This window comes from Suncus etruscus, chromosome 9 (assembly GCF_024139225.1).
Source record: "Suncus etruscus isolate mSunEtr1 chromosome 9, mSunEtr1.pri.cur, whole genome shotgun sequence".
Classification (NCBI taxonomy): Eukaryota; Metazoa; Chordata; class Mammalia; order Eulipotyphla; family Soricidae; genus Suncus; species Suncus etruscus.
The window spans coordinates 2554103-2577272 of record NC_064856.1 but is presented as its reverse complement, the minus strand read 5'-3'; the positions used below and the strand labels follow the sequence as shown (position 1 = coordinate 2577272).

Genomic DNA, 23170 nt, shown 5'->3' with positions numbered 1-23170 from the left:
AATTAGAATTGATCTGCACATCTTTCCCTATTGATGTTTGGGAGGGCCTTGTTGAAAGGGAATCTATTTAAGTTTCAGAAATAGGAGGAGGGATCATAGCTTCCCCTCCTCTCTTTAATAAACCCTCATGTCACAACCCAGCCTCCCACACACACCCTTTTAGGCGATCATCTCACAGAAATGAGGACCTCCGTCTAATTTGCATTGTGATCTTAGGTAAGTAATCAGGAAAGGAAAATCAGTATCTGTGTGTTTGTTTTTATTGCACATTCTTCTCTGGATTTAAACCTGTGAGGGGCTCTCTAAAAGCCACCTTCGCCTGGAGGCAACAGACTTTATTCCAAATCACCCTACAAGCTCCAAGAAATATAAGAAATGTGTGGCAGTTAGTGCCATTACTAGGTGAACAGGGCAAAAATATGTCTTCCTCACTTTCCTTACTCAACACATCTTCATGGTCCACAAGAAACTTCAGAATTTATCTCAAGAACTTTTTCAATGGAACAACAAGGAACATTTTCCTTTAAGAAGAATTGGAACATATAATGCTAAACATGGTAACAATAATTCATGCACTAGAAATGAGTATTTGTAATAAAACTTATCATGCCGAAAAAAAATATCACAAACACATACTCACACATGTACATGCAACTACCTCTAAAATGTATGTTTGACTTTGGGCTTACGTAATGAGATGTCTGAGTGGGATTTTTAGTAAAGATAAATTGCTTCATGGATGGGTGGCATCTCAGTATCCTTCCAACTGACTCCTCATCTATATTGATATAGCTCTTCACCATTTAATAATAAAAATATGCAGATTTAGGAAAAACATAACTCTTGATTCATGGCATAACCATCTCATTGGCCCAGAAAAATTTATAGTAACCTATTATTAATATAAACCTAGACTTGAAAATAGTACAGTGATTCAGGTACTTGCTTTATATGTGGCTTACCTTAGTTTAGATCTCATCACATATGATCCCCCAAGCTGGGAATGGTCTCAAGCAGAGAGCTAAGGTGTAGCCACCGAGTACCACTAGGTAAGACCAAATCCTCCCCCCCCCCATATTTCAACAATAACTTCCCATGAATAATTACATGACATAAGAATCAGACTTTTCCCATATCTGGTTGATCTGCCTTCCTCTCTCTCTACTCTCTAGCCCTCCAGGGTAACCATGCATCTGAAATATGCATGACTAATTCCTGTGTTTTTCTCTTTTTTATAGATAGAGCTATAATATGAATCTGAATGGTCATAGCCACAAATCAATATAATATAGACGTGTGTTATATCTATATCATATTATATGTATGTTTATTCATTTAAACTTCATAAAATAATATTTTAATCATGAAATAACTTAGTTTGAATGTATTATATCATATTCAATCTTTGGGGGCTTCTAATTTTTGCTTAAAAATATATTGTTCAGTCAAGGACAGAGAGATAGCACAAAACATTCTCCTTGCACATGGCTCATCCTGAATTCAATCTCAGCACTGCTTATGGTCCCCCAAAAGTTCCAGGAGAGATCTCTGAACACATAGCCAGGAGTAAGTACATCCAGGTATGGCCCCAAAATTAAAGCATATATATTGATTGTTAAATCTAGTAAAAATGTGTCTCATAGAGGCTGGAGCGATGGCACAAGCAGCGACTGCCTTGCATGTGCTAGCCTAGGACGGACCGTTGTTCAATTCCCCGACGTCCCATACGGTCCTCCCCAGCCAGGATTTCTGAGTGCATATCCAGGAGTAATCCCTGAGCATCACCGGGTGTGGCCCAAAAACCAAAAAGAAAAAAAAAATGTGCCTCATAGTTCATGGGAAGATATGCCTCAAATATTCAGTATTCCACTGTTTAAATAGCATTGATAATGGACCCAGTCCAATGTCTCCAACTACTAAAATACTCATACAATTGAACCTTCTGCACCCAAGAGAATAGACATGCTACACAACTAAATGTTATCAATAATGTTCACAAACAGATTAAGTGAAAGGATCTAGGTGTACAAGTATTCATAATGTTATTATACTGACTAACAAAGTGCCTGTGTTCTTCCTTTATTGTATATAAAAGCTTCTACCAACTTTCAATTTTAATGACTTGTTCAAAGAAATTGCAATGTGGGGGCTTCTTATAATGCTTGACAGCAGTGAAGTTATACATAATTAGAGATTATAGCATAAGAATAACTGAATTTGCTTTTTAATTTTATTTACCAGCTGTGTAACTAACTGTTATCACGTAACCATTGAATGATAATAGTATTTTCCTAGTAGAATAATTGAAAATTCAAAAAGGTAATCCATGCAAGTAATCCATGCCAATCATTTAACTTGGTATCCAAAAGATAATAAACACTCAATAAATATTTATAGTCATTGTTTTTTATTTGACAGCTGTCGAATAGTTATTAAGCACTAGGAGGAAGAGAACCTTTGTGCTTAACACTGGCAGTTCATTCTTACGGATGACAACAGAAGATTTTAGTTTTCTGATAATACTTAGAGTCCGGGGTCCTCAAACTTTTTAAACAGGGGGCCAGTTCACTGTCCTTCAGACTGTTGGAGGGCCAGATTATAGTAAAAACAAAAATTATGAACAAATTTCTATGCACACTGCATATATCTTATTTAGAAGTGAAGAAACAAAATGGGAATAAATAGAATATGTGGCTTGCGAGCCGTAGTTTGAAGACCCCTGATAGACCTTCCCAAAATGATTCACAGGGGCTGGAGTGATGGCACTGGAGGTAAGATGTCTTCCTTGCAAGCACTAGCCTAGGACGGACCGCGGTTCGATCTTCCCGGCATTACATATGGTCCCCCACGCCAGGAGTGATTTCTGAGCACATAGCCAGGAGTAATCCCTGAGAGTCAATGGGTGTGGCCCAAAAACAAAAACAAAAACAATACAAAACAAAAAACCTAAAATGATTCACAGTTCCTGAATCAGTACTACATACAAGTTTGGCTGTTCATCTTACAAGACTAGTTTAGGCTGTTTCATAAATTTGCTTGGCTCCCTAATTGTGTTTTAAGTTTCTAAGCTTTAAAGAAACTGTTATAAACTATTCAGTTATATACTATTCACAATCCTCCAGCAATTATCATAGCTATTTTTATTATTCATTAGTCAGTACAATGGTTATTTGAAGTAATTCATACATCTCTATAGGGATTTACGAAGGGTGAAGTAGGAGAAGCATCTTTTTGTTTTGTTTTGTTTTTGTTTTGGGGGTCACACCCAGCAGCTCTGAGGGGTAACTCCTAGCTGTTCAGAATCACTCCTGGCAGTCTTGGAGGACTATATGGAATGCCAGGAATTGAACCCTGGTCTGTCCTGAGTCTGCCGCATGCAAGGCAAATGCCCTACCACAAGCATCTTAAAATCTATCCTTTGTGAGAAATTAGAATATTATCAGTGTATTCCCTTTGGTTTCTTTTTGTTTTGTTTTGTTTTTGTTTTTGTTTTTGTTTTTGTTTTTGGGCCACACCCGGTAACGCTCAGGGGTTACTCCTGGCTATGTGCTCAGAAGTTGCTCCTGGCTTGGGGGACCATATGGGACACCGGGGGATCGAACCGCGGTCCGTCCAAGGCTAGCGCAGGCAAGGCAGGCACCTTACCTTTAGCGCCACCGCCCGGCCCCACCTTTGGTTTCTTGAACACAATTTTCCTGATGTCTTGCAAGAACTCACAAAAATGAGTTCATATACAGATAGAATAAATGTTCATTGTTAAGTTCAGCTAAACACTTCTACTTTTTGGGCCAGGGCGATAGCACAGTGGTAAGGCATTTACCTTGCATGCAGCAGACTGACACTGGATGGACCACGGTTTGGTCTCCGGCATTCCATATGGTCCCTGAGCTTGCAAGGAGCCATCTCTGAGCTCAGAGCCAGAAGTAACCCCTGAGCGACAGTAGGTGTGTGCTCAAAAACCAAGTTCCCCAAAAAAAAATCTTGTCTGTCTTTTATGTTTTGTTGGGCTTTTTGTTTGTTTGTTTGGTTGGTTGGTTGGTTGGGTTTTTTTTTAATTATATGGAAAGTTATCTTCAGAGGTCAGTGAAGTTCAGTTAGGTGATGGTCTGCAAAAGCCATGGTGGTTGTTAGCTGCATTTCTCTTCTTAAAAGTTTCTTAAAAGCTCCAAAACCCGAGAGGGAAGAAATGAAACAGTATTTTAGGAACAAAACATTAACTCATTAACTTGTAACTTTTTATTAAACCTATGCCTAACCTAAGAAAGTGAAAACTCCAGTCCTTTAGGGTTAAGGGGTGAGAGATTCTTTCTAGCTACTTGCTCCTAATATAGGACAGTTGCAGGGTTATCCGAGTTTTCCACTTTCTATTTCTATATATCTAAAGGCTAAATATCCTTTATATACAATTTTTCTTTGTTGGTCTATTTCTGTCTCTCTCTTTTTTATCGATAAAATAATCTATTTTTTCTTTCTCAAAGTTTCTTTTTTAATCACTTTTTCTCTTATATTCAGTTCTCTCTTCTATTCATTCAGTTTCTCTCTCTTTTCAACATTTCATCTTTTTACTTATATTTTTTCTTTCTTTCTTTCTTTTTTTTTTTTTTTTTTTGAAATCTTTGTAGAAACCAGGATTCACTTAACCTGTTAAGTGTGCCATCTTGTAGAAATTCGCCATTATCCAGCAGGTTACTGCAGCAAGGTGCAAGTCCGCCTGCTTCTCCACTGCTGCAAGGCTGCAAGGGCCCAGGGCTGCCAGGGATGCAGGACTGCAGAACTGCACACTGCATAGGCCCAAGCCTGCTAAGGCCTGGTTGCTACAAGGCTTGCAGGTACCCATGGGGCCCTGCTCTCAGGTAGGGCCTTGTACCCACCCAGGGATGCCAACTTGTAGCAACCGCCCACTCAGGAATGAGAGAGAGATAAGAGAGAAGTAGAAACCAAGAATAAGTTTATTCCTCCTGGAATCTGAGGCCTGCCACAACTGCCCATGGGTTTCTGAGATAGAGAGGGAGAAATAGATGAATATTCACCAGCCAGAGATGGCCAGGGGAGACCTGGTACAAAAAGAGAAAGAGAAAAGAATAGATACAAAGCAGGCAGCATCTTGCCAATGCTTTATCTCTGTTTCCCTGCAAGTTGGCAGGCAGGCCCTGCTGCTCGATTTTTCCACTTATTGGTTTGACCCTGTGGTACACACAACTATCTTAATATTCAATATTGTCATGGTGTACATATTTCAACTCAACAAATGCTTTTGTGGCATTCTGCTACATGTTTGTCAAGGTCACTATCCTGAGCCCCTTCCCCCCTGCAACTGTCCAAATTTTTCCTTTTATACTGGAATGACAAGGGGCATGTCCAGGGCCTTGTCCAGGTTCAACTGTTATTGCAATGGGGTTATTCAAGGAAACATATTCAAGGAACATGTCCAAGTCCAACTGCCATATATCAACACATATGCAGATGGAATAAACATTGTTTGTTAAATTTACCTAAAAACTAAATAATTCCAATGAATTGCTTGATTTTTCCACTTATTAGTTTGACCCTGTGGTACACACAACAATCTTAATATTCAATATTGTCACGGTGTACATATTTCAACTCAACAAACGCTTTTGTGGCATTCTGCTACATGTTTGTCAAGGAAGTCTGTTACTGAATTGTGAACTTAATATTAGGCTTGAAAATGAATAATTTAGGTTCAGGATGTGGTTCAGCATAAGGCATTTGCCTCATGTATGAGGCTCGGGATTTGATTTCCAGCACAGTAAAAAAGAAATGTAGAAGAAGGATGACTAAGGGGAAAAGAAAACCAAATTTACTATTTCTCATGAAATTAGGCTTCATGTCTTGCTTCGTGGAATTTCTGTTTTAATTTTTTCTTCATTTTTCATATTTTCTTCTTTTTTTCCTCCTCAGCTCTGCTGTGCCAGCGATTAAACCTAGAACTGATACGTCAAGGCAACTACTCTACCACTAAGCCCCACTAGCATTTCTATTTAGAAATGTTGATTACATTTGGCTTCCAAGTATAAAATGCAAACATGCTTGTATATGAGCCAAGCAAATTTAATTTACTTGCATGAATAGGATCAAAGCACAGAAGCTATTTTAAAAGAATTTTATACTTTCTTTACTTGAGACATAAACAAAGGATAATTAATTAGTTAGTGAAGTGGGTAATTTTCTTTGAGAGGCAGCAGATGGCTGAAGGACAGATTATAGAGAAATAATCAATTACCCCTTTATTTGCTGGAGAGGCATTGAAAAATATACATTTTGTCAGATACTTCCAGTTAGAAGCCTTTTGTTTAAACATGCATTATATTACTATTATTCTTATTTCATAATTACGGTAATACAAAAGCCATTTTCTTAATGATAACATTTTTTTTTTTGACTTTTGGGTCACACCTGGCAGCGGCGCTCAGGGGTTACTCCTGGCCTTGTGCTCAGAAGTCGCTGCTGGTAGGCTCAGGGACCATATGGGAAGCAGGGATTCGAACCACCGTCTGTTTGAACAGCTGCATGCAAGGCAAATGCCTTATCGTTGTGCTATCTCTATGGCCCTCAATGATAACATTTTCATATGTATGCTGAATCCAGTGAAGTAATGTATTCCCTTTTATGGAATAAATATATTTATATTTGAGGGGCTAAAGCCCTTTTGGATATGCTTGCTATCATACATTATTTATTCATCTTGATATTCAGCATAATTTTCCTGACAGTCCTTCTTTCATTTGAAATGTTACATAACAAATATGCCAGAACCGGTTGTCACTTAAATTTATCCTTCTATTCCATAAGCTCTGGACAAAGAGGGAAACAAATGTGCATTATCCTAATGCATGGTACCTCTCGGCCACAGCTTATGTTTTTCTCCTGTAGATCAATGTTTCTTCTCATGAAAATAATTTCACAGGAGTTTAGACTTATCTTGACATTATAGATGACCACTAAAGTTTAGTTTTATACAGCGGGTGTCAAAAGATATCTATATTCAAATTTGCTTGCTCTGTGGTTTGCATTTAATCTGCTACAAGATCTGTGTCGAAGCAGACAGGAATAAACTATTTTCACTATACTGTATATAGTATATATTTACTTTAAATATAGATTTCAGAAAATATATAGTAATTACTGAATACTGCTTCAGATAATTCCCCTCAAATAAATAGACAGTCCACATATATAATGAACCATAAATTTGCCAGCAGTTCAAATATCAGAATTACGTTCTGTGATTTTTTGAATCATTTTTATGGTGACCAAAGTGAATTATGAATCTTTCACAGTCATATTTAAGGTACATAGTGACAACGAATTAGGGGCATTCCCACCACCAGTGTGTGATTTTTGACTAGGATGGTTTTTTGGTTGACAGTCTGATTGAGAAACAGACAGGCTGGGTAACTTCGGATGGGCTTCTCTATCACCTGCAGCTTTCCTGTGCAAGTCATCACTGTGCAAGAAAATGACCGATGGTCAAACAAAAGCACCTTGATGTCCTAGACTGGGAATTTTTATAACCATCCAAAGTTTTGGAAGCAGCTCCAGGCTGAGCTATGTCAGGAAATAGGGAGGTGGAAGAAATTAAGGATTCTCTGACTCTTTCCACCTTGTTATATAAGCAGAAGAAAAACAGTATATTAAATCTGATTTATAATAATACTCAATTGAAGTTGCTAATTCCTGTATTTACAAGACAAACTTTATTATACCCTTACATGCTAGGTTCTGTATACACTATAATCCAATAATAAAATATAAGAAAGGGGAGAGTATTTTCATCATCACTTTTTATTATAGAAACTAAAGATTGATAGAATGTAATAAAGCCTTTTGGTTTCATAACACTATGATTTTTTTTCGAATAGCTATAAAGTACTCAAGTATTATTGCTAGGATAGTTCTCTAATTTTATTTTAAATTTTGAATATTCAGGTAAGCCCCAAACAAGTATGAGGCCCTCTTCCTGCAATAATTGGCTACCTAATATCTAGACATCTCTTATTATTCCCATAATCTTAATGAGTCTCTTACTACAGATTATGTATGCGATAGTCACTGATTAGTATAACACTGGCTGCTATAACGAAACCAACAATTGATGGGTTTCATGTTTGTTTTCTTCAAATAACAGTTCATGTGGGTGTTTTTGATTGGTTAATTCTGTTTCCACAAGGTAATTCAGAGAGCCTGGTTCTTTTTTTTCATGTGCCTTTATCATCAGGCCTTGCTGAAAAAGAGAAACAGGAAGCTGTCCCATATGCTTATCTTGATATTTCATTAGCAAAAATTGGTCATAAGACCACTGAGGCGTTACAGGCAGAGAGAACTTGTAAACATTGTCCATAATTGGGCAGCTGCCACCAACTGCAGAGAATACTACGGAGAGATAAAGCTACATTTTGTAAATAACTAATTGCTTCATGCAGTATAAACCAAAATAATACAATAAAATCTAATGTACAAAGATCTACTTTAAATTGACTGTCACTCACTTAAGATAAAGATAAAGTCAGTAATGTCAGAGTTAAATCACGACTCTGCAGACCTTCTTAGGAGAGTCCAGACTACAAATCTGGACTTATAGGACTTTTTAAAAGACCATTGCTAAAAACAAAAAGAAAAAAAAAATTTTTTTAAATGCCACTTATATAAGCAGATAGGTGGGTTTGAGACTAAAAGAAATAGAAGGGGCTTTGATGGGATAGGGGATAGTGTTGAAACATCGCATGTGTGAAACCCAGTCATAAATAACTGCCATTTCACAGTGACAAAATTTAAAATAATTTTTAAATGGCACTGCCATTAAGATAGATTACAATTCAGTTGATCCAGTTTCTTTCTCGCCCTGTAAGTTTAGCAAGTTTACACGATGACGCTTGGGGAATGGGAGCTGGAAGGGGTTGTTTTGTAGGCACATGTATGTTTGCTATACTCAAGAGATAGTTTTGATTCCATGTTGGAGAGTCACTCCTAGCAACGCCTGGTGCACCGTAAGTAGTGGCAAGGATCAAATCACAACTGGCTTTGTGCATGGTAATCACTTTAATCCTTGTATTGTCTCTCTAACCCAAATCACCACATTTTAGCAAAGCAGGAAATGGTGAAAGAGACATCCCAAATTCTTTAGCAAGTGCCTTTCAGAAGAGTTTCTGAAAGGAGAGTCCCCAGTTTATGCTCCAGATTTGTCTCCTTTGCAGGAAGTTCAAAATTTGCCGACCGACCTATGACATTTCTTTCTTTCTTTTTTTTTTTATTTTTCGGGCCACAGTCGTTTGATGCTCAGGGGTTACCCCTAGCTTGGGGGGACCATATGGGACGCCAGGGATCAAACTGCTGTCCTTCCTTGGCTGGCGCTTGCAAGGCAGACACCTTACCTCTAGCGCCACCTCGCCGGCCCCCCACGATGACATTTCTAATGTAGCTGACAACATTAACAAACCAGAATGTTGAATATGAAAGTCCAGATTGCTAGTTTCTTTGGTAAAATCAGATGTGGTGTGTACCTTGGGTAGAAAACTTCTATATGGCAGCAATAGAGCTATCAACGAGTGCCAGTTGCTCTTTAAACCAAGGACTGTCCTCTAGGCTCCATGTCGCACCTGGCCCTCCCAGGATCACCCACCCATCCCTTTCACTCACATCCATTGGATAAATTCTAGCAGGGTCTCCAATATTACCCTGAACAGAGATTTCAGGCTTGGCAGTCAGACATCTCCAACCTCTGTAAGGGCAGAACAAATATCTACTTTTCTCTCCAATAAGCAGCCAAGCTAAAACCACAGCCATTAAAGCTGACATAAACGTCATGTTTAGAAGCGGTAACTATATAATTGGGACATCCTAGCTCCCTGAGCATCAAAATCAATTATCCTGAGAAAACCCTTGTCCAGCTAATCACTCTTGAATTGTACATTTATAAAAAGAAAAAATAAACTAATTTTAGGTGATCAGGAGAAGGGTGTTCCCCGGGGATCTGGCTAAGTTCATTCTAGGACATTTGACAGTCTGTCTCTTGCGTTTGCTTTTTTGGGATCTGATGCACAGGCTATAAGTCTAGAGCAGTTTTTAGCCAGGGCTCAAATTGAATGAATTCTAATGCTTGGTGAGTCATAAGGAATCTAGAACAAAGGGGTGTGTGTGTGTGTGTGTGTGTGTGTGAGTGTGTGTGTGCGATAAAGGATCTAATCTCTAGGGAGGCACACACACAGTGGCAAGAATCCTCTGGAAATAAAATGAATTTGTAAAGATCACTTTAGTTTGTTTTAGAGGATTTCTTCCAAGATTTCTGAAGAAGCACCTTTCACTGAAATTCTCACTATTGACGATTGTTTTATATATATATATATATATATATATATATATATATATATATATATATATATACCTTTGACATTGTATACGAATGTACTTCATAATAAGTTCAATTCTTCCCTGCTGGTGGCATTCTACTTGACTAAAAACAAATATTCCTTTCATCTAAAAAAATTAGTATATACCTTTGGCATTGTATACGAATGTACTTCATAATAAGTTCAATTCTTCCCTGCTGGTGGCATTCTACTTGACTAAAAACAAATATTCCTTTCATCTAAAAAATTAGCTATTTGCACATGGCCTTTTTTCCAAATGGACTGGAGGCTTTTTTGTTGATAAAATTTTAGGATTATGTTGTTGAAAGCATGGGATTCTATAGCATGGTCTTCCTTAGCCTCTTTTTTCCTGGACATAAATATTCTTTGTCCTTGTTTTCTAAGGGGCTGTTACATCAGGCACCACAAACCAGTGACTTGTGGACTAAACAGGACTTTTAACTATCTTTTGGTACATGCTAACATTTTTTAAAATATAAAATACCACATGTTTTGTAGTTCTCATATTTATACTAAACTTAATTTATAGACTCATGCTTGAGCCACTGTTTTGGCCCCTTAAGTAGTAATTTTTTAAAATGTAAGTTTTTCATTTGTTCATCTTTTTCTGTATTCTCTGACCTTATACAGAAATAATCTGACTAAATTAGACTACACTTAATTGCAAATAGAAAAACAGCCAGTAACTAAATAAACATACCCTAAATTACAGAATTACAAAGAGGAGTGAGAGAAGTAGAATACAGATGGGGGAGGGGCATTGGTGGTGGGAGTGTTGTACTGGTGAATAGGGGGGTGTTGGGGGTGTTCTGTTTATGATTGAAACCCAACTACAATCATGCTTGTAATCATGACACTTAAGTAAAGATTTTATAGAATAAAAATAAATCAGTATCTATCAAGCACGGCAGCCATAAATAGCAATGCCAGTAAAATCTTAGATATATACCAGGGAACATAGAGGGGTGTGTATAATATAGTGTATAGGGTTCTTGCCTTGCATGCCACTGACTGGGTTTGATTCCCAGAGTCCCATATGGTCCCCTGTATCCAGCTAAGAGGGATCCCTAAGCATAGAGCCAGGAGAAAACCCTGAGCAAACTTGGTATCCACTTTATGGAGAAAAAAAAAAAGAAATATAATTGAGAAAAATATACTTTTATGTGACTGCCCTTATTATTTTCCCTGAACCTGCCATGTATTATTTAAAGTACAGCCCAACAGTAATATTCTATGCTGTGAAACACCATTCAGCATCACTTTTCAGTAAAAGATACTTCCCAATTTCTGGTTTGTGAAAGCAGTTTTGCAATTTTAGATATGTCAGGAAAAAAGTGCACTGGAGATAAGTTATTTTTCTTTCATAAGAGCAAAACAGAATTTTAACATCTTTTCAGATTCAATTTGATTTTCAGAATAAGGGGTTTACCTCTAATTCTAGATTGGTAGGCAGGAGTATTCAGTTTACAATTTTGCACATGACCACTAAGTAGTGACCTTCAATTTCATTATTTAGCGAATGTTGACTTGAGATCAGAGCAATAGACCAGTAAGTAGGGCATTTGCCTTGCATGCAGCCAACTCAGGTTCAATCCCCAGCAATCTATATAGTCTACCAAACCTACCAGGAGTGATTTCTGAGGGCAGAGCAAGTAGTAATCCTAGAGTGTGCAGGGTATGGCCCAAAACCAAAGAAAAAAAACTACAATTAGTAGCAAGTCAATCTATCACAGAAAGAATCAACAGTTTATATTATAATATAAGTATATAAATATGTAAATAATATAAAAATAAATTATAATTTATTTAGTTTGAGGTTGGAGGGTAAGGGAAGAGAATGGAATCTCCCACATAGTGAATGCTCATAAGGATGTGAGCTCTCAAGTACTGCAATGCTGGTGCTTATTCAGGCAACCTGCTGGTGTTTGGGGCCTTTATGGTTGCACCCAGGGATGCTGGGGGATGCTGTGGTGCTAGAAATCAAATTAAGATCAGCTGCATGAAAGACATAATATACCGTAACCTCTGCATTTATTTATTTGGCCTCTCTCTTACTAGTTTTGCTATGAATATCTTTTTTGGTTTTGGGGCCACACCCGGAGGTGCTCAGGGGTTACTCCTGGCTGTCTGCTCAGAAATAGCTCCTGGCAGGCTCGGGGGACCATATGGGACGCCGGGATTCGAACCAACCACCTTTGGTCCTGGATCGGCTGCTTGCAAGGCAAATGCCATTGTGCTATTTCTCTGGCCCCATGCTATGAATATTTTTATACTTACAAAAGTCACTTAATTTTGTTCAAGTACAGGCTTATGATAAATAAAAAAAACACATTTGATTTTATTAAACAAGAAATATTCTGTTGAATATTAGCATTTGCTAGCCTCATTTTATATAAATGGTGATTAAATTCCAAAAGATTTAAAAACAGATCAAGATCATGTTTATTTTAAGAAAAAAAATCTTTCTGGCCCTCTAATAGTTACTTCCTTGCAAGTTGTAATAATGGCTTCTGTTGCAAGTTTAATTTGTGGTTGCTTTGAAGCCTACAAAGCAATTGGTTATATTGTAAGTTGGTTTTTCAAATATAAAAATTAATTTGAATATTAATTTAATCAATCAATTTTAATTAAGTTCCATTAATTAATTTTCAGTTTATCTCCAAAATATATTAAAAATTAATTAATTGAAATTCAGTTTAATATGCAGTTAAATTGCATGCTCAAAGCCATTTAGGCTTACATTAAGAATCTGATATTGGGGCCCGGAGAGATAGCACAGCGGCGTTTGCCTTGCAAGCAGCCGATCCAGGACCAAAGATGGTTGGTTCGAATCCCGGTGTCCCATATGGTCCCCCGTGCCTGCCAGGAGCTATTTCTGAGCAGACAGCCAGGAGTAACCCCTGAGCACCGCCGGGTGTGGCCTAAAAATCAAAAAAAAAAAAAAAAAAAAAGAATGTGATATTGGAAGCTGGAGAGAACACAGAACACTTGCTTTGCAAGCTACTAACCTGGTTTCAAAGCACAGAATCTGGAGTAAGTACTGAGCACAACCAAGCGTGCCCTCCCCAAACAAATCAAAAAACAATGTGATATTAATGCACTACAGGATAAAACTATATTTAGGGAAAAACTTGTCCAAAATGCAGTGTACTTTAACAATTTTTTTTAAAGCATCAGGAATTTACACTCATGTGAATTAACTGCTCTCCTTCAAATTGTCTGGAACAATTTATTTGTTTAGGGATAAAGTGTTTTTATGTTTTTACATTGACCTATAAGTGCAGAAACAGCATATAAATTTAGATTTCAGTTACCATTGGCAACCATGCGTTATAAAGTTGAGCATGCACTGCATTTCTCTTGTCATTTTGAACTTTGAGTTCAGCTTCAGTAGGAAATGTCTGTCTTTAGAGGTCACTCCTTCCTTAGGTTGTTGAGAATCTCGTCTAAAATTGCTTCATCCTTGCTGGGACATTGGGTTTAATCGTTTTTATTTGTAATTATTTTCATTGGAAAATTTTCTCACTCATCCTGGCTCTTTAGGTTTTCGCTTCCTTGCCTCTAATGTTTTTCCTACAATCCAATGAATTGCTTTCTTCCTTGCCTCAACCCCTAAGATTATGGATGGAATTTTACGAGTCTTCATTTCAAGAGGAGAGATTCCTGAATTTATTCAGGGACTTCAGTTGTAGCAACCCATCACCTAAAATTCTTAGCCTGTTTTTACTATCCTCTTATGACATTAAATCCCCTACCCTCCACGTAGGAAAATCTACTCCACCAAATGGTGGATCTTTTGTCTTTGAGTTCCTTTGTTATTTCTACAACTCCAGGGTTTCCTTTTATTATACCGAAAGTGTTATAAATGTAAATAAATGAACATAATCAGTTTTATTCACCCTTACCCTGTCATAGGAGAATTTTCCCATTCTGTCAGCCATTTTGTCTCAAAGTCCTTATTCTAAGAAAATTTAGTAGAAAGCAAAGAAAAACTGAAATGGGTGTAACAGATACACTTTGCCTAATTTTTCCAAGGTGCTATTTTCCACCAGCCATTTGGTAAGCTGACTGAATTACCCTCTTCTTCCTATTGTTGACTGTGCTGAGAATTCATGAGATTATTATTTTTTTTTTTTTTGGTTTTTTGGGCCACACCCGGTGACGCTCAGGGGTTACTCCTGGCTATGCACTCAGAAGTCGCTCCTGGCTTGGGGGACCATATGGGATGCCGGGGGATCGAACCGCGGTCCGTCCTAGGCCAGCGCAGGCAAGGCAGGCACCTTACCTCCAGCGCCACCGCCCGGCCCCTCATGAGATTATTTTTAAAATAAAAGCATTCCAAGGTTGTTCAAACTAATTTTCAAACCACTCATTTCATGGTCATAGATGTGTTGCTTTAACAATAATTCTTCCTAAAAATTTCTTAGTCATACTGTACAGATTTAGAATTTTATATGTATTTATTTTTAGAAATATATTAATTTGTATTTTAGAATAATATTTTCATGATAAGTGAAGATAATGATCACATCATCATGAAATCATAAAATAGAATACTCATAATCCATGTTTATATTTTTGTTTATTTATTTATTGTTTATTTGTGGGGTGGTTTTTTGTTTTGGGGCCACACCCAGCAGTGCTCAGGGGTTGCTCCTGGCTGTCTGCTCAGAAATAGCTCCTGGCAGGTACGGGGACCATATGGGACACCGGGATTCTAACCAACCACCTTTGATCTTGGATCCGCTGCTTGCAAGGCAAACACCGCTGTGCTATCTCTTCAGACCCATATTGGTTTTTTTTTTTTTTAATATTTTGTGTTTTTCTTTAAACTCTATAGTCTTTTAATGAGAAAATAGGAAAACCATACAACTATAAAACAAAAGTTTTGAAAGAAAAAGCTCAATCATATTACTTCCAAATTTTAAATATATATATATGCCAACTTTAAATATATAAACATATGTAGATATATATTATACTTGTCCATTAAAATAGCTTAAACGCTGACTATTTTATCAATGAGCATTTTAGCACCTAGAGCTTAATTTCTTCATGTCTTTCCTACTGGAGACTCTAGAAAAGTGACAGATTCCAGGTTATACTGTTGCATTTGGGAAGATGAAGCATCAAAGGCTAATGAATGGAGGCATGTCAGACGTGGTAACTGCTGAAAGAGTTTATGCTTGTCAAACATGAGTCCATTGGAATTTCAGGGGAAAAATATGGCTGTGACTGATTTGGTTTTTTTGTGTGTGTTTGTTTTGTTTTTTGTTTTTGGGCCACACCCAGAGGCTCTCAGGGGTTACTCCTGGTTCTGTGCTTAGAAATCACTCCTGGCAGGCTCAGGGAACCATATGGGATGCTAGGGATAGAACCCAGGTATGTTCTGGATCAGCCTCGTAGAAGGCAAACACCCTATGGCTGTGCTATCTCTCTGACCCTAGGTGCAACTAAATTAAACAGCAAGAATAAATAAAAATGGATTGTGCAGTTATTTCCCAAGGAAAAGGATATGTTATTTGTCATATCCTTTTGAAATAATTATTGTTTGATTCTTTCTGCAGAAAACTTATAAAGGAGAATAATTCAGTGCTTACCAAACCTAATGAGAAAGGATTCTTTTTCAGCTCCATGTAATAAAAGAAAGCTCTTCCATAGATGAGTAGCTACAATAAAAAGAATTATAAAATTTCCATCTACTGTCAGTAAGATAAGCAATTTCATGAAAGGATTCTAAGGAAACTATATAGATGAAGTTTTATCCACAGAAAAATCGCTAATTGCAAAAAGTAAAATATGTCTCAACCAAAATGAGGCCTGGAATTTTACACTTTTAGCTAAGGGATCAAGCAAATTTTAAAATGAGGAGGGATTCAAACTGGATACGTTTCCATTTCTCAAATTCTCAGATCTACCCTGTTTAAATCTGCCAGGACAGAAATTTAAAAACCTCCTCAAGTCTTTTTGAACACATAGGTGTGTTGAATTGATTGTTGACAATTGAAAAATATAGCAGGAAGTGTTCATGGGTGAAAGGTGGTGTACAGTATAAGACTGAAACTCAATCTTGAACAATTTTATTTGTAATCATGGTATTTAAATAAAGGAAAAATATAGCAGGAAATGTTCCATGATTGGAATGTTTGCCTTCTCTCAGCATGGAGTTGTTTTTGACCACCCACCTGTGCTTATCCTCTGCAGCCCATTCTTAGTGCCTGTTCTGCTCAACAGCCTGCTTGCCTTTTGACTTGTCTTCTGACAGTGTAACTCTAGACGTAGGAATGTGTGACTCTATAAACTTCTAATAAATGTAACTCCCTTGGAACAGAGCCAGACTTTGCCCTGCATACTTTTCATATTTTCTTATAACAAACAAGCATTTCATTGATAAGAAAAGAACATAAAAAAGAAAGCTCTAACTTGACATTTTATAATATGTGCAGCTTTGCAATTAATCCATTCATAGCTAGATGGCCTTTTTAAAAGAGTAAAGTTTGTGGCATTAATACATTTAATTCAAAAACTAAACTATTTGTATTTAAAATACTGTAGTATACAGTAAACCCTACTGCTTACAGATCCAATGAAAAGGGGGACATTAGTGTTACAATTTAACCATAGCTGAGCCAATTATTATTAAATATTTTTAAATAATTATTCATGAATACTGTTATTATGATAATGATGCTGAGAGTCATCATAAAAATTTTGGTACTGGTCCAAGTCTCAGTACAAAGACCCCAAATCCCCATGAATTTCTTTTGTGGCAAGAGCTGTAAGCAAGTCTTTGTTATGCTAATGGGGTGACTTTGGGAAGGCCTCAGGGTAAATAGTCAATTTGGGCAGGGGCAAGGGCAGAAGTTTAAATCCAAACACCAATGCCTTGTGATTTAAACAATCCTACACACTGTGATGTCTCTATAAATATCCATAACATAGAGAGTTTGAAGCGTTTGGGAGTTGATAAACATTTGTAATAGTTGAAAGTACCATATTCAAGGGCAGAGGTTGCCATTCTTTTCATGTATCTTGCCGTTATATGTTTACCTAGACATATCTTGCATTTAGCTGTTTCTGAGTTTCATCCTGTCATCTATAAAGTAAAATATTTCTCTGAATCTTGTATCTGCTTTAACCAATGTATTCAACTCAAGATAAGTATTTAGAAATCAGTCTATAGCCCATGGGCCAAATCTATAACCAGTAAGTCAAAAGTACAATTGACAGGGGCCAGAGAGATAGCATGGAGATAGAGCATTTGCCTTGCATGCAGAAGGACGGTGGTTCGAATCCTTGCATCCCATATGGTTCCCCAAGCCTGCCAGGAGCAATTTCTAAGTGTAGAGCCAGGAGTAACCCCTGAGCACTGCGGATTTCACACACACACACACACACACACACACACACACACACACACACAAGCGCGCGTGCGCAAAAAAAATACAATTGACAGCCTAGTTCTATGACCAACTTTTGGGACTGCCTAATAGACTGTGCCCTTGTCCTGTGGGATTGATGCTATTTCAGGGTAGTGTCAGAATTGTGTCTGATATAAGGCACATAATTGCCTTGAATATGGTCAATATCAGCTCGGTTCTCAGCATTACATAGTGGTTTCCTGAGTACTGCTTGGAGTGACCCCTAAGCAGAGAGTCAGGAATAAAACCTGAATACAATTAAATATGGCCCAACACTCTTAAGCACTTTTAAACTCACCCATAAAGAACTGACTGTCATTGTTTTGTCGTTGAAGCTCCAGTGAAAATAAATGGTTGTGCAAGTTCTTCGATCCATCTAGCAAGGGGCATCTCAGAGCCTCAAAGTTGCTCCTCTCGCAAAGTCTTTTATTTTGAATAAATTTCAAATACCAGTGCATGATATAAATTCCCCCATTGTTTATTTCTGGAGAGACTGTACTCAAGCCAAACCATATTTATCAGAAAACACATATATACATAAAACTTCATTTATTCAAACAGATCTCTATTATCTAAGACTCTTCTGGTCACCTGGTGTTTTTCAGAATTCATAATTCTTCTGCTTTGGAAAAGGCAAAGTGATACATATGATCACTATCTTCCAGGAGTAATGGGGTAATCCTTTAAGTGAAAGTCCTTTATTTAGCTATAATCTGCATGGATGTACTCAAGAAGGAGAGTAAATAAGGATAACAAGGAATATTTACATATGTCAATGAATTTACCGCAAATCTAAGAAAATCTCAGATAAGATGTTATGGCCCTGTATGAAAGAGCAGAATCTTTACAAAACTGCTCTGGCTTATAAACAAGCTCAAAAAGTGGGTGAGCTAAAGAGAATGTCCTCCCGATTGCAGGCATGGAAAGGATCAAGGGATTAGAAAGAAGCTCAAGAAATAGTACAGTAGGTATGGCTGGACTATCGCCATGAACATGCACGGCCAACCAGAGTTTGATCCCCAGCATTCCATATGGTACCCTGAACCCATCAGGAGTAATTCCTGAGCAAAGAGCTAGGAGTAAATCCTGAACACTTGTGAGTGTGGCCCCCAAAACAAAAAGAAAAGAAAAGAAAAGGTACTGGAAAGAGCTATCAGGTTTGCATTGCAGGCAGATAGCATTGGTATCAATGCCAGTTTGATATCAGCATTGCCTATACCCTAAGCACCAGCAGAAGTTAAGCACAGAACCAGAAGTAAACCCTGAGCAGCATAGGATTCCCCACATTTATATAAAATGAGATCCAAATGCATTGAGAACTGGCTACAACCTCTTGGAAGTTTCAGGGTAGGCATCAGGGACTGCATCTAAAGTGTAGACAGAATAAAGTCAGGATTGGGTCAGAAAGCAGAACTTGATGATCGGAATAGATGTAGATTATGAGATAATCCTGGTGTTCAGAATAGCTCAGTGCCATGACTTCAACTGGAATTACTGAGAATCTCCTGAGTCAGAATCCAAACTAACAAATGTTTGTGTGCTCACGTTTCAAAAGTAGGAAAAAAAGTTCCTTTAAGGTTTTAAAGATACTTCTTAAGGAAAGCTGCCTCAATGCCTAAGAGAAGAAATAGAGCCCTGTTAATGAGACAGTTTAAAGATTATTTTCTCTGCTACAGTTAGTGGTATGAGTATAGAACAAGTCATTTAAATTCTGAGTTCTACTGGGCTCAACACGAACCTTCCCAGCAGGCAACACCCACTCTTGATCCACCCCTCCACCCTCTGTAGAAAAATCCCAGTTTATACTTGTATTGTGATGAGGGTGGCCTTTGAGCCTGCTGTTGAAAAAGCATTCTGTGACCTTGAAAGGTTTGAAAATTTTCAGAGCATGATTATATAAATACCTGAAAATACATTTTAGAAAGTAACTTAAACAGTGACCAAGCAAATAAAAACTAAAATGAAAAGTAGACTCAAAATAAAATGAAGGAAACAAAACAAAAGGTAAAAATCAGTGATATGATTACCTGGTTGTGAAAATTCATTGAAAGATTTTTTATTTTTCCAAATTTTCCACAAAATTCTTGCTAACTGCACTGCCCAGTCTCTTGGTTTTCTTTCCTTTTCATTTTCCTGATTTTTGTCCTCTTTAGTTCCCTGATTAAACCAGTCTCATCAGTGACCTCAGCACATCTAGCCATCAGTAGTTTGTAATCGTTGCCTTAATTTTCTATTATTTGGGGAAATTAGGTAGATGTCACTCTTCATGAGATGTAGTCTATATGTGTTTTATATACATATATATATACATATACATATATATATGTGTGTGTGTGTCTGTGTGTGTGTGTATGTGTGTGTTAGAACCCCGATGGTTCAGGGTTGGGTCCAAATTAATGGTGCTGCTTTGATCCATTAATATAATCACCATGTAATCACCAGAGCTATATTGTAGAATACTTTAGAAGACTATACTTGTACAGGATTAAATCCAGGGCTTTCATGTATGTAAAGCGTATATTCCAGCCCTTTAGGCAATCTCCTCCAGATCCCAGGATCAAGAACTTCAGATCATTTCATATTACTACTGTCAACTCTTTCAAAAGATTCCCTGGTATGTAGATCATTTATAACATTGCAGTTCTTCAACTGTTATTTTTATATCATTTTATATCATGCATAATCTGAAGTTTCAGCTATGGAAAATGACATGTTCACCTCAATCCCGTCTTCCCCTTTATGTAGGTACCTGGTGGGTGATATTTTATTTACTCCTTTCCTGTGTTTGTAGAACTCTTTCCAAGAGTTTTTATCAAAGGGCTACAGAAACCTCAAGGATCTGACATTCGCTTCTGTTGATGTCTCCCAGTTGCAGGTGGAGCTGGAGCAAGAGTATCAAGACAAGTTCAAAAGATTGCCCCTGGAGATTTTAGAATTTGTGCAGGAAGCCATGAAAGGGAAGATTAGTGAAGACAGCAATCACAGTTCTGCCCCTGCCTCCCTCGCCTCAGATTCTAGAAAACTGAACCACAAGTCTCCCTCCAGTGAGGAGTTGGAAGGAGACCACCCGGGGAAAGAGTTTGATACTCCTCTGTAAAAATTCCTGCCAAATTTTCAGAATATGCATGGCCACCGAAGCTCCACTGGACTCTCTTATTTCAAGATCACTGCCCAGGCGCATCTTCCTGAGACCCATCCCTTCATCTAAGCTCCATACGAAAGGGAGAGTTCCAGAAGGATCCTTGCAGCTGTCCCCATGCTTAGGTTTCACGTGTTCCATGGAAACTACTGCAAGTCTACTTGTGGAGAATGCATGTTTGTGGGGTTTTTATTTCCTTTCAAATGTAAATGTAAAGCAGAAAACGTCCAGGCTCCAGGAAACTTTTAATGAAGGAAAGCGTTTTCTTTGAAGAAGTTTAAACTCACGTTTTTTATTTGAAACCCTGGTGTAAAGCATTTCAAAGTAATAAGAATAGGTTGAGCATTGCATAGCACTACGACTTAAACTATTAAATAGCCAACTTTGAACATTCTTTCCTAACTGCCCCTCAGCTACCACATCCTCAAGATAATTTGTATATTCCACTGTTTCCTCTTTTGCTTTGCAAGCACTGGTGGCTTGCAGTTTGCTTATTTATTTATCATCACAGTCTCCGTGTATTTGTTGCTGACACAGCGTTAGTAGATACCATAGCATTCAAATAAGCTCATTCTCTTAAGAAAAGGATCACTTGTGAAGGTCCTTTGTGCAATGGTTCGTGTAGCACTCTGGACTCAGAAAAATCAATCAATCACTTGATTGTATCCTCGCCCAGTGAAACTATCCTCAAACTTAGCAATACAGTTTGTACGTTTAGCTGCATGAGCAAGCTAGCTGTACACTTCTGGTTAGTGCGTTGTCCCAGTTGACTATTTGACTCAGAGTCTGGGTTTTCAGTGTTCCTTGGCTTACAATGATTATGCAAATATGCGAAGAATATATTCAGGTGAATAAATATAATTGAGATGATGTATGTAAAGCAAAGATTCAATCAGAACGAACAGGTTCCAGAGGCTATTTTACTGTCTAAGTTTTTTATGGTTCATTTATTTTTAATACAGAGCTAAAGGTTGGGTGTTTATCTAGAGACTAAGGATGCACAAATAAATGATATCTATTATCTCCATGTATATATGTATGCACTAATCAAGTGTAGGTATGTATTTCTTAATTGGCAATAACTCGAAACTTCCACAGACTTAAAAGCAAATCTAAGAATTAATAGAATGAGAAACATTAATGAAGTTGAAAAACCCGTAGACTAATAAATTATATTTAAATACTAAGAGAAAATGGAGCCACTGAGGCAAGTTGAAGTAGATTTTATAAAAGTATAATATATAGGGGCCGGAGAGGTAGCATGGAGGTAAGGCGTCTGCCTTTCATGCAGGAGGTCATCGGTTCGAATCCCGGCGCCCCATATGGTCCCCTGTGCCTGCCAGGAGCAATTTCTGAGCCTGGAGCCAGAAATAACCCCTGAGCACTGCCGGGTGTGACCCAAAAAAAAAAAAAAACCACAAAAAAAAAAAAAGTATAATATAAATTGGACATAAGTTTTGGAGAATCAAGTTGGATTTTATGTATCAGATTTTAACCAGATTTTATAGGTCAGAATATATTAAAAGTCGTAAGTCATAAGACAATATGAAAATTTATCAGTATCTTCCATAACTTTTATGTTTAACAGATTTTATTCAAATAAATAAAAGGCTTTTGTTATATATTTACTTTGTATATGATGTTTACTTAAATGTGTGTTTTTGTTAAATTCTTACATAGATTGCATAAAATAAACAATTTCATGGTAAAACTAATAAAAACATTGAAAGGTTTTTAAGAGAGAATAAATAAATAGAGGAAATATAATTTAGAGAATAACACATTTAAATCATGAGGCTTGATGCTTTTAGCCTTAATTTTCTTTCAGATTAATCTGCCTGTAACATAGAAAAACACAAAAAGCCAGTTGGGTCCTGAACATTGTTTTCAGATATAATATTTTATGTAAATTATTTTATTTAACTTTAGCAATAACTAGGGATCACAATTCAGTTTTAATCAAAATGAAGTTTTAGTTCAAACATTAGGAATGTGTGTTTGATTAAAAACCCACATCTAGCAAGACACGAGGGGAAAAGTACTATTACCTTTGAAGATGATTGTATTTTGATCTGAAATATTTTGGGCGTTTAGGCGTTTAATAAAACTTAATTTCCACTGAAAAATATCTTTTGTAAATCATTCTGCTTTTTGCACTTTGAAAGAAAGGCATCAGTCATAAGAAAGTGACAATGGTCAAAACTGAATGCTGCATTTTTATA

General features: G+C 37.2%; 1 protein-coding gene across 2 annotated transcripts in view; it reads left to right on the top strand.

The window, feature by feature from the left end:
* PLCB1 (phospholipase C beta 1) overlaps positions 1 to 21260 on the top strand; it is a 795638-nt gene extending 774378 nt beyond the window's left edge. Inside the window, exon 32 of one of the 2 annotated variants that reach the window (XM_049779135.1) lies at positions 20679 to 21260. In XM_049779135.1, coding sequence (XP_049635092.1) covers positions 20679 to 20906 — 228 coding nt within the window. In that variant the 3' untranslated portion in view covers positions 20907 to 21260. The remainder of the gene's footprint in view (positions 1 to 20678) is intronic. The other variant, XM_049779136.1, reaches the window with a different exon arrangement.
* Positions 21261 to 23170: the final 1910 nt, after the last annotated feature.